This window comes from Danio rerio, chromosome 4 (assembly GCF_052040795.2).
Source record: "Danio rerio strain M-AB ecotype USA chromosome 4, GRCz13ab, whole genome shotgun sequence".
NCBI lineage: Eukaryota > Metazoa > Chordata > Actinopteri > Cypriniformes > Danionidae > Danio > Danio rerio.
The window spans coordinates 70,257,030-70,276,074 of record NC_141024.2 but is presented as its reverse complement, the minus strand read 5'-3'; the positions used below and the strand labels follow the sequence as shown (position 1 = coordinate 70,276,074).

The 19,045-nt window shown below is 41.6% G+C and overlaps 2 protein-coding genes and 1 long non-coding RNA gene across 6 annotated transcripts in view; 2 read left to right on the top strand and 1 right to left on the bottom strand.

The window, feature by feature from the left end:
• Positions 1 to 19,045, bottom strand: part of zgc:152938 — a 422,541-nt gene that overhangs the window by 34,745 nt on the left and 368,751 nt on the right. The window lies entirely within an intron of this gene.
• Positions 2,875 to 16,349, top strand: zgc:162958. 4 transcript variants are annotated; one of them, XM_088649715.1, is made up of 4 exons: positions 2,875 to 2,955; positions 3,583 to 3,730; positions 14,840 to 15,454; positions 15,539 to 16,349. In XM_088649715.1, exons 2-4 carry the CDS (start codon positions 3,646 to 3,648, stop codon positions 16,168 to 16,170), a joined length of 1,332 nt encoding a protein of 443 aa, XP_088505841.1. In that variant the 5' UTR covers positions 2,875 to 2,955; positions 3,583 to 3,645; the 3' UTR covers positions 16,171 to 16,349.
• LOC148682390 (uncharacterized) lies at positions 3,748 to 14,702 on the top strand. Its single transcript, XR_015943042.1, has 2 exons — positions 3,748 to 14,169; positions 14,532 to 14,702. It is a non-coding gene; the product is annotated as an uncharacterized LOC148682390 (long non-coding RNA).

Here is a 19,045-nt window from a genome sequence, read left to right as displayed (position 1 = left end):
ACAACGCACTAAATTGTCTTTAATAAAACGGACATGTTGTGTACAGTAACTTACATGCTAAGTTTAGCCTATAGTTTTAAGCACAATATCATGCGGGAGAAAAAGCTTGACTAAGATGTTCCTGACAACAGAAATAGCCTAACTTACTAAAGTCAGACATCCCGAGTTGGGAAAAGTCATTTTCGGGGGATACAGAGTTGATTTGCGGGAGGTAGCGGAAGAGATGAGTACCTGAAGAGCGGTGGGGGTGACTTGCGCGCGACGTACCTGAAGAGCTGGGAGGGATGCGGTGGAGAGGGGTGTGCAAAGTGTTTAATGACCGGGCGGGAGACGCGCGATTTCCGGGAGATTATCATTCATTTGCGGGCATCTACTTGGGCATCTGGGAGTCTCTGTGCATTTGCGGGATAACGTTAACGTTAGTCCCGCAACTTCCGGGAGACTTCTGTAACGTTAAATGTCTGAGAAAGTGCAAACGCGGTCATTTAAAGACATTAATTTTAACATTCCGACTTTAATGGTTGTCAACACTTAATATAATTAAAGCGTACGTTATCACACGAGTCTATGGACTAACAGTATATGGACGGCCACGAATGAACCATTTTAAAAGGGCCGCGGTGTTTAAAATAACCAAATTAACGTACACGACTAACAAACAATCATATGTTTCAGTCAGGAAGCCTTTTACAAGTAAGCATATGTTGATTTACTCACCAGATATGTTTCAGAAACTCTCCAGAGCTTATGGAAACCGTCCTGTGTTGCCGTTAGCATCCGGGCAGAGTAGGCTAACGTTAAGGCGGATTTATACTTCAACGTCAAACGCCGGCGTATGCTACGGCGCTGACGCATAGCCCTTCGCCGTGGCCGTCGGCGTCGCTGACGTGCACCTCTCAAAAAGTGTAACTACACGTCGCAATGATGCGTAGCGCAAGCTCTGTGATTGGTCGACTTGGTAGCGCTGACGAGTCGGGGCGGGACCGAGAGCCGCGCGAATGGCGCGAGCGATTGGTTATAAGTGTGGAGTCCCGTGAAGGAGCTCCGGATGGAAAGTTTTGTTTTGTGTTTACCTCATAGTTAAAGTTGTTGCACGTCCGCCGGTTCCTGCCTCTAAATGAGCGAGTTTGAGTCACTTCTACAACCAGGAAGTGCTCAGGAAACGCAAAACAGAAGCGAAGAAACTCGACACAGAGGAACATTTACACCTCACTGCCAACTAGCGTTTCGGAAGTGTTAATGCAGACCAACAGAGAGAGCGCGCAGAAGTATAAATGCACAGCTGCGCGCGTTGCATGCGCCGTGGGTTACGCCGGTCACTTGACGCAGAAGTATAAACCAGGCTTTAGGCGGCTCCAGGGATTCCCTCGCTAGTTTGCTTGGAATTAAAGGAGAAGTGTCGACTTTATTTTACAGATGGGTAACAACGCACAAAATGGCACTAAGCGTGACAGGAATGTGTTGAACATGTACATTTGATGTTTTATGCACCATGTATGCGTGAGCATATATAAACATTCTTGAAAAGAAGTCAATAGTAATGCAGTTAAGCTAGATACACAAACGACCATGAATGAACCGCAAAAGTTTAAAATTGTCACTCCATTCTAAAGTTATTAACTTAACAATATGTTTACAACTGTATTTCCTTAAAGAAAGTCAGTAAAATACCAACATTTAGGTAGTTTAGGTAGTGACTCACCCGTTGCTGTTCTAAACCTCAGATGGAAAATGGCGTCTGAAAAATTCTTCAGTGACTGGGGCTGCATGAATTCCCGGATGTTGGAAATAACACCACCAAGTGTTGAAAAGATAACTCCTTGATTTCGCACTGAATAAAATCAATTCTAACTCTTATTATATTCATTTATCAAAATCTAACTCTTTAACGTCAACACTTTACTCTGAAATGCTTCAACACCGAGAATTTAACTCTGATGAATTTGCTGTGTATATGGTGAAGATTCATTCTTGTAAACGTGTCTTTTTCATTGTTGCTTTTCCTGTTTCCCTACCCCTTTATCCTGAATGGTGTAATATTGACATCCCGTGTTCTTAATATTTTAATATACCTGTGTTCTTTTGTTTTAACCACGCTTTCTGATTTACTGTATTTAAAATCAGTATCTGTTGTTGCTTGTTGTGCTGCTTGCTTAGATAAATTGTCTGCCGAACTCATTCCCACTGACTTTTTTTATTTATTAACGACAAATACATATTTATACAGTAAAATACAAAAATATATGCCAGAGTGTACATAAAAACATTCAATAATTAAGAATCTCATATCCCTTAAGAATATTACAAGTCTTTGCTTTTTTATTAACAATGTTTCTCCAATTCTGTGCAGTTGTCCTTAGTCTCTTGAAGGAAATGAACAGAATTTGGCTTTGATCGAGTCTATTTTTTTTTTATGTATAACGATAATTCCCAAAATAATAAAAAGTTGTGCTAGGAAGGTATTGTTTTTGCCGTTGAGATATGGCATCAAATACAATAGCATACTCCTTTGGAGTAACTAGAAAACCAAATTTATCTAAAAAAAAGTCACTGTAAGATAATAAACTACCATTTAAATTTAGAAATTGTCTAATACAATTAAATTTTCATACCAATTCTGGAAGAAGAGAGATTTATTTTTATAATGATTACATCTCTTATTCCAAATAACATACTTGTTTGGGGGAAATTGTGCTTAAATACCAGCATCCAGGCCAATATAAAGCTTGTTTGTGAAATTTAGCTAATCGAAAAAAAATCACATCTCAACAGAAATTCTACAGCCCCCATCATGCCAAATATGTGTTTTGGAAAAGTAAACCACAAACGATCTCTTCAGAGGCGACTTTTATTTTGGTACTGGTGTGTGACGTTATGAAGTCTGCGCGTCAGCAGAAGGAAGGAAGGTTTGTTTGTTTTACTAGCGACGCTAAACGAGTTATCATCAAATATAACGTAATGTCTTACGAAGTTAACATTTATGTAAACAAATAAAAGCTTAAAGAGCACGTGAGTGACATAATATGCGCGTTTCGTTTTCTCTCTGTATCGTGAATTTGTTTGTAAACATGAGTCCAGTCACTGACGAGTAGAGGAAAACTGCATTTAAAGTTGGGTTTATATTCACACATTCGATAATTTAGAAGTCTCTGTAATGTTTACCATGTTACTTTGAACATTCGATCGGAATTAGCATGCAAGTGTGATTTGAAAACAGCATTAGCACTGTTTATTTGACTGTGAACAATGTTGTACTTTGATAGTCATTTGCTGCTAATATGATTTCGCTATTTAGGGTTTGCAAATAATACTTTTATGAAGTTATATTATTAAGGGGAAGTCTGGATGTGCGATTATAACATCAACTTTACCTCTATAAACTGCATATTAAAAGTGATTTGAAATAAATGATTCACTGAATGATCGAATCATCGCGCACTGAAGTCACCATCTAGTAAAATCAGTGTAAATACACTCACACTAGTCGTTTAGAGTTTTCATAAACGTGCTGTATTTATTACACTGGTCAATGTGTTTGTTTTTATATTTATTTATTTCTGTTATTTTTCTCATCCTAAACAGAGTGTCTAAACACAAAGTGACTCTTGGAGAAGCGGCTGAGTAGAATCATCTACTATCATAAAGATGGCGTCTCTTAAAGAGGACAGTGAAGATCTGAGGATTACAGACGTGTTCACACTGAAACATGAAGATCCTGAGGAACAAACAGGTTAGTTTTTACTTCTCAAAGTCATTTAATCCTCAATCAAATGTGCAGCTCTAAATATTTTTAAAAAAATCTCATATTAGTGTCTTAAAGTGACTCACTTGATCAGACAAACACTAAGGGTGCTTTCACACCTACACTTTTGTTTCGAAACGTATCTCGTTTGCCCAGTTAGCGCGGTTCGTTTGGCATATGTGAACAGGGCAATCGCGCTCTGTTCCGCGCCAAAGTAATCGCTCCAAGATCGCTTGAGTGAGGTGGTCTCGGCTCGATTGAAACCAACCCTGGTGCGGTTCGATTGCAGTGAGAAAGCGATACGATCCGAGCGCGGTCATATCACAGTGTTTTATGGATATGTAATAGGCTTACGGCTATATGAAGAGAGAGTTATGAGTAGGGCGGGAAGTTTCGCGAGTCTCCGGATGCCCGCAAACAAGTGATGATCTCCCGGTAATCTCGCGTCTCCCTCCCGGTCCTCAAATAGGCATCGTCGCGCACCCTTCTCACCCCTCCCCACCGTGTCTCTCCTCAGACACGTCGCGCGCACCTTGTCAATCACCACCAAACCACCACCTCTCCTGACAGCTTAGCGGGACGCTGCAAAATAAACCCCTGACACTCTGACCAATGTGAGGAGAGTTTACTCGCACGTGACTTGTTTTAGCTCTTTTGGTCCGATTAGAAACTTTGCAGTGTGAAAGAGTTAACTTCCACTCTAAATGATGCGTTGATGCTCATTTCTCAAAAGGGCTGAATTATGATAGAGAAGACTCAATTTGTTGTCTCAGTTTGTTGTCTCTTTGTTTGAGGTGATTACATCTTGAATAAATAGTACTCTGTAAAACCCAAAAAGTTAAGGTAACTCAAACCATTTCAGGAAACTGACTGCATCAAACCATTTAAGTTCAAAAACTAATCCTAATGAGTGCTGTGAACTTAATCCAGTTGAGTAAACGAAGCTATTTGAGCTCGGTAAAACCCAATAAATGAGGAGAACTCAAACCAACTGAGTACTGTAAAACCCAATAAGTTAAAGTAACTCAGTGATTGAGAAAAAACGTGTGCCACAAACTATTTGAGTTCAAATCTAATCTACGCGAGTACTGTGAAGTTACTCCATTTACGTTGACTGAGGTATTTAATTAACTCGTTACCTTCAACACCACCTAAATGTAATTGCTGCCAGACTGCTCTTACCGTGAAACATATTTTGTTGGAATGTGGACGTTTAAATACAATTAGACAAACTTTTCAAGGAGAATACTTTGGACATTTTGAAAAAGGTACCACCAGGAAGAATCCATTTTGCCATGAAATAGCCATAAGTTGCTGATGTGGCAATAAATAAATAAATAACCTTCAACTAGGGCTGGGCGATTTTTTTCGATTAATTCGAAGTTACGTTTTCAGACGATTTTATTTTGAATCAAATTGAGAAATCGCGATTTTTAAAAAATATATATTTAATACATTATAATGGCACTAATGCGCTTTTTTAATGTCGTGTCGCGGCGCTTCTGGTGTACGACCTGCTTGACTGCCTGTTAAAGCGTGAAGTCATGTAGGATTTTACTTGTTGCATTAGTCTGAGTCACGTCTGCGTGGATTGTCAAGACATTCCCTCATCAAGTCGATAAACTCGATCTCGACATGTTTGAAGGACGTAAAATCGTGCCATGGGAATAAACGCGCCGATCTTTTGGTTTGAACACGAGCAGAGGTGAGGGCCAGTAGCAGTGAAAATGAAAGTACCCGCCCCATGATGTCATTTAGCGGACCTAGTTGAAAAAATCAGACAGATCAGGCAGCATTAGACAGAGAGTGGAGCAAAGCGCATCAAATGATCGGTATTTAAAAGGGGGAAAAAAGAAAAATAGATTAAATATATTATTTTATATCAGACACACATCTGGTGCTTGTATTTGCTCCTGCTATACGTCCACAACTTCACACATTGGGTTAAATTAGGCTTTACAGTTTCCATGTTCAGTCCTTTTCTTCCATTCTTTTTAAGAAAAAGGCAGCATCATTACAACCTGTCATTCAATCAGAAGACAAAGTCAAAGCCGAGCTGACAGCCAATCTTTCCTAGGCAAAACTTGCAAAAAATACCTCTGTATTCCTGCAACTGCAATATTTACACAAATATTTCTTATTCAAATCGTCAGCAACGCTATTTAACTCGTGAATTTGTTTTACATTTATTTGCACCTTGACCTATTTTTGTATGACATGGCCATTAAAAATACAGTGTTCCTTAACCAGATGGTTTAAGTTACTTTTAAAGAGAGTGTTACTTCAGTCATGTTGTTGTAATGTTTTGAGAAGACTAGTAACACAATAAAAAAAAAAATCAAAATCGAAATCGTGAATCGGTCAAACTTTATAAAAAACCTAGATTTATTTTTTATTTTTTACCAAATCGCCCAGCCCTACCTTCAACACTGAGTTTAGGTCTGCACGATTAATCGTATTTTTATCACGATAACGATATTTGTGGCCCACGATCAATAATTAAATAGCATCTCAATTTTACAGGATAAAGACCAAGCCGTTATTTTAATGAGTGGATTTTACAGATTGTACCCAAGCGGCAACCTCCCGCTCTCTCTCAGGAAGCCAATACGGAAGTAACTAAAACTGCGATTCATCCGAAATTCCCCTAGTCCTGGCCGGTCCTGGCTCCAAAATAGAGCAAATTTCAACTGAGCCCACTGTTAGAATGGCCAACTTTATAGCAGAAAAAAAGGTGTTTACAGCCTGGTGCAAAAAAAGATTTTAGTTAATACAGCTAATATTACCCAACATGACAACTGTGAGGGGGGTGGATTCTTTTATAACTCATCCGTTTCCTTTATATTAAGTTATATAAAGTTCGCATAATTAAGGGCGTGGCCACTTGAGTGACAGTTAGGTCTCGTTGGTCGCCGTCACCTCAGCTGAATCCTGCAGATTAGCCACTGAACTCGGCGTATTTATCGTATTTCTGTGTTGTTTTATGTGGCTTTACACAGTCAACTGCCTTTTGGACTTGTTTCCTTCAATTATTAGATGGCATGGCATGCTGAGTGCACTTAATTGTGCTCACAAACCATTCACGCGGCCTCCGTTTCCCATGTGAGTAAAGTTATATACTTATATACCATCTCTATACATGTATTTGTTTTATTTAAGATCGTTTATATTTATATTTAGAGCTGTAATGCACTGCAGAATCTGACGAATTGATTAGCTGTAGGCTCTAGAACAGTCATCTGAAGCGTTGTCATACAGTGTTCTGCTGGATTTCATCAATAGTCCTGCATTTACTAACACAGACTATATCTGAAGTGTTGGGAAGTAATTCGCGTTTTCCTCCTGTTGAAAAACGTCATAAGAACAATGTTTAGTGGCTCAGTGTATTACAGCAGTGTTTTTATAAGTCTAAACACTTTATTGATATAGTGTACAACCAAGCACAAGTGGTCAGAATACAAACGAGTCACAGGTGATAAAGTATTAAGCGTTCTCCCAAAGTAAAGTGTGTCTGAACCAGGTCCAAGCTAAATGCCAGCAGGTGTCTGAATCACCGCTCACTCTCCGCCTCTTTGCCCTTGTTTGGTATCCCGCCGTGGGTGTGACGACGCGCAAACAAAATGGCGACGGTTGGCCGCACCTACTTGTGGCTTCTTTTGCGCTCTTTAGAAACCTATGGGTGACGTCACGTATACTACGTCCGTATATTTTACAGTCTATGAACACAACAAACCTCATTAACCACTTTAAAAGCCATCACAAAGTGGCTGTCATCAGTGGGTTAATAAGCTCAGGAGAATTCTGCTTTGCATTTTTCTATGCATTACTAACATCACTAAACCAGACAGCTCTTTTGTTTTATTAGTTAACCAAATATTCGTGGAGATTCAGCAGTTTTTCTTCTGACTCGTTTGCCGGTCATGTAAACAGAAGACACTGTATCCAATTGTTTCAATGTAAAAAATAAGTCATTGTGGCCCTGTTCACGCGGGTATTCAGGTTAGTTTTCATCAATCTGATATAACTTTTATTATTTACAAGAAAAGAAAATGTAATAAAGTTTCAGATAAATTAAACTCCATTTATAAATAGACTTGCTTATTTTATGTATTAAATAATGACAAATAGATGACTAATTTCTTTCGTTTCCAAATAGACCATGCACTTTATTCAGTTTTACGGGTTTAATATGTGTGCTTTTTTTAATAAAAATTGTTTAACAAATATTTTAGTACATCAAAAGTAATTAAATTACATGTCTTTTGATTAAAAACATTACGCAAAGGAATTCATTACGCGCGCAAAAAAATTAAACATTAGGGGTGTCAAAATTAATTGTTTCTTTGGTGCACCGCGATGCAGACGCGGACAATTCGGTATCGGTTCAGTAATAATCATAACCGGTTATTATGTACTGACGTCATTTATCTCCTATGCTCTCTGTCGCGAGGGAGGTGAGCGAGAGTATTTTTAACACTCAGCCAACTCAGGGCCGGCCCATGGCATAGGCACCATAGGCAAATTCTAAGGGCGCTGTACATCCATGGTGGCGCCAGAAATGAGCGCGGTTCAGTTGGTTTTGTTTTCGATATTCTTGACACATTCAGTTACAGACGGCAATAACTCAAAAACCTCTTACCCTAAAAAGATCTAAAGTGTGTTTCCTACAAAAAGACAAAGCTGGTTATGTTTCACAGCTGTCTTTCTTTTTTTCGCTCCACACTACGAGCACTGCTCCGTTTAAGCCCTCGCAATATGTGTTTAGCCGGGAGAGCTCGCGCTGAGAGGAGCTCTCAGCAAGGGACCATCGGAAAAGTGCTTATTTTTTTCGTTTTTTTTTGTTTTCGTTTTTCTGCTCCACTCTTCGCGAGCTCTCCCTGTTGCGAGGGCTTAAGTGTGTGTGTGCATGTGTGTGTGTGTGTGCGTGTGCATGTGTGTGTGTGTGTGTGTGTGCGTGTGTGTGTGTGTTTGTTTCTTTGGTGCTGTCTATGTTTGTGTTTGAATGAGAGAGTGTGGTGTTGTGTCTCTGTGTGTTTACAGACAGCTTGTTATAGCCTCTCCTCTAAAATATAACACTGTATATGGAAAGCATCGTCAATGCACCAAAATATCGAATTAAACCGAATCGAAGGCATGATAATCGTAACCGATCCGAACCGTGAGACCAGTATAGGTTCACACCTCTATTAAACATACCGGGGCTGTTTAAAGATCTTTAATTTTTCTATATTTTTTTAACTCTCAATACTAACGCTAAGATAATGACGGAGTCTGAATGACGGAGTGTAAGGGTGCTTTCACACTAGCACTTTTGGTCCGCTCCCGGGTTCGTTTGACGTCATAGTACGGTATGGTTAGCTAGTGTGAACGTGTCTTCTGAACCCGGGTTCAGACCCGTGAACCGTACCAGAGTCCGCCTGAAAGAGGTGGTCTGGGGTACGGTTCATGCGAACTCTGGTACGGTTCACTTCTGATGTGAATGCAATCGTACCAAATCACGGAAGTGAACAGCCAACTGTACAACAAACTATAGTTTTCATAACATTCGTTCGTGTTTATGTGTGTGTGTGTGTGTGTGTGTGTGTGTGTGTGTGTGTGTGTGTGTGTGTGTGTGTGTGTCACGTTTCGTACCTTGGTGACACGCGCGGGACTGAGCCAGGGCAAACACAGTGATACACAGTGATGTCTGCTTGTCTTCGCCAAAAACAGCTTCTGCAGACGCTGTGTGATGTTCTGAATGTTTATAATATGTTTGCGACAGATAGACGTGACTCGCTTTCTGTACGTCCCAAACCAAAAGCTTCAGTTAAAGCAGAATGACCGCGATGTGCAGAAGTCTTTCCAATTCGGCGCTTCCTTTCATGACCATCACCTAGCAACGGCCGTCAACAAAACAGCAGCTCGATGACGCAAACGTTCCGGGGTTCAGAAGGAAAAAAGACAGTGTGAACACAAACCAACCAAGGAGGTGGCAGGGGGAGACAATCGAACTTGGGTACGGTCCAGGCAAATAAACCAAGTGTGAAACCCTAAAGCTGACTCTCCTGCGCTTCAGCAGTGTGTCCCACTGTTTATGAATGAAGAGAATGCTCTGTTTAGTTTCACCTCGAGTTCTTTAACTAAAAACGAACACCGAACTGCTCAGCACGCTAGCTAAAATGCTCTTGTTGGTTGCACCCCGGATGCACAATGAACCGAACACGCCATTCTTATATTCGAGGTTTGTGAAGGACGTGAAACAACCGCAGACGCTTTCTCAAGTTGGTCGCGACACCCTGCTTTATAACTTATTAGTTTATTGCAGCAATTACACTTAGCTTTGCGTCGTTCTTCACCACGTGTAGCCACACCTTTGAGCACATCTTGTGGTCCATGTCTAAACAAATGTTTCGATTATTATTGAAGGTGCTCTCCAGCGGCGAAGTTCCCGGCAGAGTAGCGAGTGGGGGAAAAAATGTGCAGGAATCGGACAAGAGGAATCAAAATTTAAATTGTAAAACAAGTATCTAATCCCTGCCAAGTTTTATTACAAGTTGTGTTTTTTAAATTCGTGGCTGTGAAGTTTATTGATAAAAAAAATATGCAAGCGAAACTTTCACCTTGATATTTTAGCGCGGCTGAATTACGCTGTTGGTGGCGAGAACGAGTCTTCGAATCTGTGGATATTCCTACTGTGAAATGACCACATCAAACATGTTGTGCTAATATGGATGCAGCACACTAGAGTGAAACTGATTAATGTTTGCTCCACATCTGACTATCAGAGTTTGAGTTCCAGTAAAACGTATACAAATAAAATGAACATGGTGTTTTTTAAAATGAATGATGGTGAATGAAGTCAAACCGGTGAGCCGTCTGACAAAAAAAAGTGCCCTTCTGAATCAAATCCGCCGGATACCCTTTTGGTTCTTTCACTTATTTAAGAGACACTACTGACTACGCTTGCATGGACATCTGTAATCTAGTTATTCGACTTAATAGACAATAATATAATTAAGGTGATTACGTGAAATGCTTTAACTGCAGTTCGGCGTTTGTAACCGATTAATGGTATCAGTTAAACGTTTGGCTGCATAAGGGGCGATAACAGCGAATGCACTTTTTGCGTTGAGAGGGGCATCTGTTGAATGTTTTATTAATCGCTGCGAGTGTTTTACACGCTGCTTATGCACCCCGGGCCACTCACATTTTGCTGTTGTGTGCTCAAGCGGAAGAAGTGTTACTTCAGTCGCGTCTTTTTCATTCTTCAATCAAATCAAAGCACTGCAGGGTGTCTGTTAGGGTGACAGCGGTGTTTGTGTTGTCAAGACGACTACGGCGAACTTTTTGTAATGATAGAGGAGAGACTTGTTGTCGCTGTTTCAGGTTATTCAGAGCTGTATTACTTTACAGATCTTGAATATCATGATATTTTTAAAAATTACAATTATAACATCGACAGCAACACGACTCGCACACAATATGGGTCAGCTGATTCAGTATTTTCCTAGTGACATACAAAAGAGCATGATGCCTCTTTTTTTTGTCAACATAAAAGGCAGTACGGTGCACCTCGCATTTTTGGAACAAAAAGGTGTGCTCTTTGTGATCGGCCCCTAAATGTGCAACACGTATTTATAAACTCGCGGGACAGTAACACGTGCATACACGAATGTCTACAGACATATTTTGCCTAAGAAGCAAAATGAAAGAACAATCTTTCTGGTCACAGTTTGACACAGGTGAGTTGACATAAACCAGCGCTGACGCTAATCGCCTCTGTGCTGCATGGAGCCGCGTCATAAACTTAACAAACAAACTATTGAGGATTTAGTGTACAACCAACAAACCAACCTTTTTCCATTTGGAAAATTATTTTAAAATAACCTACAAATCAAACAAATCCAAAGATTTTCTTGATTTTTGTATAATGATAACTTCGCACCAAACTGAGGCTGTCATTTTACAGCTTATAAAACCTTGAGATGGAGGAAATAAGTCATAATCATAAGACAATCTTTAATCTAATGACTATTAAAAATGTTGACCGAGGTTTTGTGAAATAATAATAACAGCGGAGCATTAATTAAATGCATATTTCCTGTGGAGCGATCGATTTTTCAGGTAGCCTGATATTTTTATTTGATGGAAGATAAAAAAAACAAAGATTTTTTTTTTACATCCTCGAGCTTGGACTCATTAGTGTCGATACATGTTTCACATTGTCCACAGCCCAAGGTTTTGGCTGCTTGCACTATTGAAATGGACGTTTGGCATTAGTGCGAGTGACCAAAAGTTGGCTATAGCAGCCCAGCCTTGTATATTGAGTTCCTGATGAATAGTTTTGGTTGATACAGAATAGTGTAATTTAATTCTGCAGTGAGTTTGGCTCCTTATCCCCTTTTTTGGATAAAATGTTGGTTGGCACCAGGATGTCCCTTTCAGACAGCTTCCTCTTGCATCCACACAATTACTCCTGTTGGATGTGGTTTGTCCTTTTTGGTGGTATGCTGCCTTTATCCTGGATACTGTGGCGCTTGATCTAAGACCTGCTGTCTTGGTCATAGATTGAGACACACTAACAATTTGTCCTCTTTTTTACTTCGATATGTCTTCCATAATGTTGTGTGCATTGCAATAGTTCAAACTGAATGAAGTAAACCTGTTCCTGTTCGCTCGCTGCTCTCAGTGTAGACACATCCCTTCTGTCGCAGTGGTGGGCAGATCTAGCTGGCAGCCACCCCTCTTGTATGGTCTCAGGGAGTGGTCTGGGGGAAGAAGATAACATGGACACAAAGACAAGGTATAAGTCCCAGTAGGGTGATTTATTAAGAAAGCAGAGCAAGGATAAAGTACACAGGGATGTGCATGGCAGTGCATTCAGCGCCAGAGAGTTTGGTGTCTGTGCTTGGTGAGGTTTTGGTCAGGGTGCTCTGTGGGAGAGAAGAGCAAAGTGAGAGTCCTCCTATCATCATGCTCACAGTCTTCCTCAGTGCAGATGAAGGGCACTAAGTTGATGGATTGGGGCACTGGGGGTTTGTAAGATGTCAAGGGGAAGTACTTTGGCAGCCTGGACAATGCTGGCAGTATCGACACACCTGTGGTTCTGGTCCTAGACCGTAATACCTCTCTTAGAATTGTAGGAGGGTTGCTGTCACCCTGCAATGTCCTTTTGGCTGCCATGTACGGTCGACATCTTCTGAGTCTGGGAACCTTGTATCACTAGCTGGCATTTATCCTCCCACCACCACCACCGAGTGACCCAGTACAACAGATCATTCTTGATCACAGGCTGGGTGAAACACTGGCTGGCAGACCTCCTGGTCCACAAGGTGGACTCTGTAAGAGGTTCCTGTTTTCTCGGTGTAGACGCAACACTCATCCTTTTGCATGTTGCTCTGTGCATTCTCTCATTGCGGGAGACTGGGGCCACCCATCTTGTGGGGTCTTAGGGAGGGGTCCAAGTGAATAACTGATCCAGTCTCCCAGATTTCAGTGAAGGTGTAGGTGACTTCTCATTCAGTGGTAAAGGAGCTGCAGATCTGTGTACTGGATATGTAGTGTCCATTGCAGGTTGTCTTTTCTAGGGTTCTTCTGCTCCTTTTCTCTCTTGCATCCTCGAGATTGAATGCTTCTGCCACCTTAATGCCTGACATCAGCTCTGGCTAGGTGGTACAGTTGCAGAGAAGGACGAGTTGTCGTTGCTGAGAGGGCAATGCCTCCAGCAGGCAGTAGATTGTTAGCCTTTCGTCAACCTGGGTGGCTGAAGGTTGGTCTTCTAACAGGCTAAGGTGGGCCAGATGTAGCAACTCCAGTGCCTGCTCTTTGGCTGACATGTGCTCGTCCAGCACCCACTACTGGAACCTGTGCACCAAGCACTCTCCTGCTGAACTGTTGTTTCTCACAATGAACAATGTTTCTCAACCACCTGCCTCTTCTCACTCCCAGGGACGACATCTGTGAGCTGGTGTTGACAGCTCAAAATCCTCGAGCTGTGCAAGGATGTAGTCTATCTTCAGCTCCAGGTGCGGGTGGTGAAAGTAGAAAGAGAGCGGGACCCTATGCGGAAAAAAACAGATGTTAATACCTGTGTCACGTGTGACACCATAATCCGCCCGCATTTTCCATCAGTTGTCGCAGATGAGAGATCACACGAACACAGAAACGAGGTATAAATCCCAGTAGGGTTATTTAATTAGAAAATAGAGAAAGCTTAAAGTGTGCAGGGCAGTGCATTCAGTGCCAAAGAATCTAGGGTCCATGCTTGGTGAGATGCCGGTCAGGTTGCTCTGTGGTTCCCATGTTTATTGACTGCATCGTTTAGTACTCTCTCAACGAGATGCATGCTGCTGATTTGGGTGAGAGAGCCATTTCCATGGCCAGGCTGACCTTACATGGGCAGGTTCAGACATTTCCTTGTTTTTTCATGCACCTCTTGTCATAAAAGTGTAACCCCGCCGGTCCTACGCCACCCAACCCGCTCAGAGCTGGGATCGAACCAGGGACTTTCCGCATGGGAGTCGGTTGCTCTAACAAGGAGGCTAAAGACCATGGCCTCTAGCGTCTGTCGCTAGAGCACCTTTAGAGGTCAGAGGAGTGAGGTTTTACCTGCACAACACTCACTAACTGGCCTCCGTTACACTCACCCCTCTAAACCTCACTCCCATCTGGGTCACGGCACCAATGTAACCCCGCTGGTCCTACGCCACTCAACCCGCTCCGAGCTGGTATCGAACCGGCGACCTTCCGATGGGAGTCGGGTGCTCTACCAAGGAGGCTAAAGACCATGGCCCCTAGCGTCTGTCGCTAGAGCACCTTTAGAGGTCAGAGGAGTGAGGTTTTACCTGCACAACACTCACTAGCTGGCATCCGTTACAAAAGCTGAAAACAAAACTGAATACTCCGCAAATGCTTTTAAAATCAGTTTTGAATGAGTAAACCCTTTCATGCGAGACATTGAGTACTTCTTCAAAAAAGAAAACACAATCTCAAGATTTTTTAAAGGAGCAGAGGACCCAATACTGAGCCCTGTAGCACTTCATGGTTTCAATATTGTGTGATGGTATTCATGTCTGTTGTGTCTTTGAGTCGAGGTTAATTGGTCTTTTTTCACTTTAGGGCTGATGGTGCTGAAGGAAGAGACCCAGAACCTGAATAATATGGAAGAGAAAGATCAGAATAAGAAACACAACGATTTCTTACCTGATGAAACATCCTCCGTGACCAAAAACACTTGTGAAAGTGCTGAGAAAACCAAATCTAGCAGTTATTTCCCTTGTCCGGAGTGTGGAAAACATTTTTGTCAGAAATCAAGCCTTGAAGCTCACATGAGAATTCACACCGGAGAGAGCCTTATAACATGTGATCAGTGCGGAAAGAGTTTCTCTAGAAAATCATATTTCGACAAGCACAGGAAAACTCACACCAAAGAGAAGCCTTACTGGTGTACCGAGTGTGGAAAGCGATTCAGTCAAAAGAACAACCTTACAGTGCACATGAGAATTCACACCGGAGAGAAGCCTTTTCCCTGTCAGTATTGCGGAAAGAAATTCCGGCAAATGCAAAACCTTAAGGCTCACATTCCTGTCCACACCGGAGAGAGGCCTTATAACTGCCAACCATGTGGAAAGAGATTTACTAAAGCAGAAATCCTTAAAGAACACACGAAAATTCACACTGGAAAGAATCTTTTAACGTGCGATCAGTGTGGAAAGAGTTTCACTAGAAAAGCAAGTTTTGACATCCACATGAGAATTCACACTGGAAAGAACCTTTTAACGTGCGATCAGTGTGGAAAGAGTTTCACTAGAAAAGCAGGTTTTGAAATCCACATGAGAATTCACACCAAAGAGAAGCCTTACTGGTGTACCGAGTGCGGAAAGCGATTCAGTCAAAAGCACAACCTTGAGGTGCACATGAGAATTCACACCGGAGAGAAGCCTTTTCCCTGTCAGTATTGTGGAAAGAGATTCAGGCAATTACAAAACCTTAAAGCTCACATCACTGTTCACAAACAGAAGCAGTATGCCTGCCAACAGTGTGGAAGGAGTTTTGCCCAAGCAGAAAACCTTCAAGTCCACATGAGTGTCCACACTGGAGAGAAGCCCTACTCTTGCACGCAGTGTGGCAAAAACTTTAAATGTAAATACAACCTTACTTGCCACATGAAAATTCACACTGGAGAGAAGCCGTTCACGTGTGATGAGTGTGGAAAAGGGTTTAGGCGTAAATTTCACCTTAAACAACACATGTGGCTTCACAGAACAGATAAATTATTTACATGTGAGAAGTGTGGGAAGAGTTTTGTGCGTGAAGATTACCTTAGCGAGCACATGAGGGTTCACACAGAGAAATCTTTTAAATGCGATCGATGTGGAACGGGTTTCTCTTATAAGAGGAACCTCAAAGTACACATGGCCAGGCATTCACCCAAAGATGACCCCCAATAACATTCATCTAGATTTGCCCGTGTGAGTATATTTCTGCCAATTAACCTAGCAAGAAACATTCAAAACTACTGTGTCTCTGTTAACCGTATGGTTGTTTAATTCACCCGGATGTGTTGTTTGTTGTGTTATGTTCGTTATTTTGAAATAAACCTATTATTAAGATACACAATTTGACCAAATCACACATGAGTTATCGATTCTTATGTGTGGCTCCGGTGCAGTGTTCTTATGCGAAACCATGCCAGAGTTCACATGAACTGCTCCCCAGACCACACTTTTCAGACAGACTCAGGAATGATTCACAGGTGCGATTGCAACTTTGTTTGTACGAACTTGTCACGATACTTGAATTTCAGTACATTTACATTTAGTGATTTAGCGGACGCTTCTATCCAAAGCGACTTACAAATGAGGACAAGGGAGCAAATTACACAACTTTTAATAGCAACAATGAATATGTGATGTAGGCAAGTTTCAGGGATATAAAGGGTAAGAAGCAAAACATTTAGTATTTATTTTTTTTGTAATACAGTTAGCGGTAGAACCAGAGAGGCAATTGCAGATTAGGAAGGAAAGTGAAGACTAAATAGTTAAGTTTTAGTCGTTTCTTGAAGACAGCGTTCTTCGCTCTGCCGTTCTGATGCAGTTAGGAAGTTCATTCCACCAACTGGGCAGATTGAATGCGAGAGTTCGGGAAAGTGATTTTTTCCCTCTTTGGGATGCAACCACGAGGCGACGTTCATTCACAGAACGCAAGTTTCTGGAGGGCCTATAAATCTGCAGAATTGAGAGCAGATAAGAATGAGCAAAGCCAGAGGTCGCTATGGAAGCAAACATCAGAGCTTTGAATTTGATGCGAGCAGCAAGTGGCAGCCAGTGCAAACGGATGAGCAGCGGAGTGACGTGCTCTTTTAGGTTCATTAAAGACCACTCGTGCTGCTGCGTTCTGAAGCAGCTGAAGAGGTTTGATAGGGTTAGCTGGAAGCCCCGCTAGTAGAGAGTTGCAGTAATCCAGTCTGGAGAGAACAAGAGCTTGAACAAGGAGTTGAGCTGCATGTTCAGATAGGAAGGGTCCGACCTTTCTGATGTTATAGAGTGCGAATCTGCACGATCGAGCAGTTCTAGAAATGTGGTCAGAGAAGTTTAGTTGGTCATCAATCGTTACTCCAAGGCTTTTCACCATTTTGGATGCAGTAATGGTTGCCCCATCCATCTGGATTGAAAAGTTATGGTGTAGAGTCGGGTTGGCAGAAACTACAAGCATTTCTGTTTTCGTGAGGTTCAGCTGAAGATGATGATCTTTCATCCAGTGTGAAATATCCAACAGGCAGGCTGAGATGCGAGCTGGAACCGAGGGATCATCAGGATGAAAAGAGAGGTATAGCTGGGTATCATCAGCATAGCAGTGGTAGGAGAATCCATGTCTCTGGATGACTGGTCCTAGAGATGTCGTGTAGATGGAGAAGAGAAGTGGCCCAAGAACAGAGCCCTGTGCTACCCCAGTGTTTAGATGCTGTAGGTTGGACACCTCTCCCCTCCAAGACACCCTGAATGATCTGTCAGTGAGGTAAGATCAGAACCATTGAATAACTGCCTGCAAAGCCCAGTGACTCAAGCGTAGATAGCAGGATCTGGTGGTTTACAGTGTCAAAAGCAGCTGACAAATCCTACAAGATGAGGACTGATGATTTAGAGTCTGCTTTAGCCAGTCTGAGATCCTCCACGACTGAGAGCACGAGTATTGCCAAGACAGGCGACGTGTGTCACGTCAATCACTCAACGCAGAAGTATAAATCAGATTTTAGGATGTATTAACACTAGGTTGCATTGAACCATGTTGGGGCAGGATTGTCCCCCTTTTTCCTCTTCCCCTTGGCCTGCACTCACATTGCATTTTACTTTCCGAGCCTGAGCAAGCCTACATAATCGATGATATGATTGTTTCGTTTAACAGATGTGAAGCAATCCCACTCCATACAATGGAGATTGTGTTTGTTCTATTTTGTATTAGTTAAGTCTTTTGGGATGCAGTTACTTGGGCCCAATCCCAATTCCACCCCTTACCCCTTCCTCTTAGCCTTTGTTTTGCACGTTCACGTGAAAGGGTAGGGGTGTTCCAATTAAAGCTTGAAGGTGTAGGGCTAAGGGGAAGGGGTATATACCCCTTCAAACAGACATTTTTTCAGGACCATACTCTAAACCAAGGGGTGGGAAAATTTCCCAGAATACACCAGCCACAAGGGCAGAATAGCTGCCCCTGGAAGGAGATCCACAAATTCCATGAATTTCAACAACAAATAAGCACGCTTTAATACATTCATAACCGTGTTCATGTTTTACCATCATGATTAAAAAATAAATAAATAAAAACCACTAAATTTCGCTAGCTATAATCCATTTAAACTTGGAATGATAAGAAGTAATCTCTGTTACGTGTAAATTGCTTTCAAAGTATTTTTTATAGTTCAGTTTTAGTGATCTTCTTATTGACAATTGTGCTTTTTTTTTTTTAATGTGTGTGCATTTAAAACAATATAATTATCCACAAAGTATGGGGTTTTTCTCTAAATAAGTTGTTACTCCCCCCTGTTTAGAGCATCATTATGAATGTTTTACGTTATAACTAACATTTTTCAAACAATGAATCTGCAACAAAGCAACTACTGTTTTGGGAAAAACTCGTCACTACATTGTTCTTTTGCCAAATGATGCATTGTACTATGATAGTTCGGCCATGAGTTGTCGATGTTTGGGAAACGCTCGCCTGATTAACAGTTGCTCCTCTAGCCAGTCAGCTAAAGGGGGAGTTGACGTCACTCCAGTGCAACCCATGGCTGGTCAGAATGGCATTTGTATTAATAATTAATAATTCAGA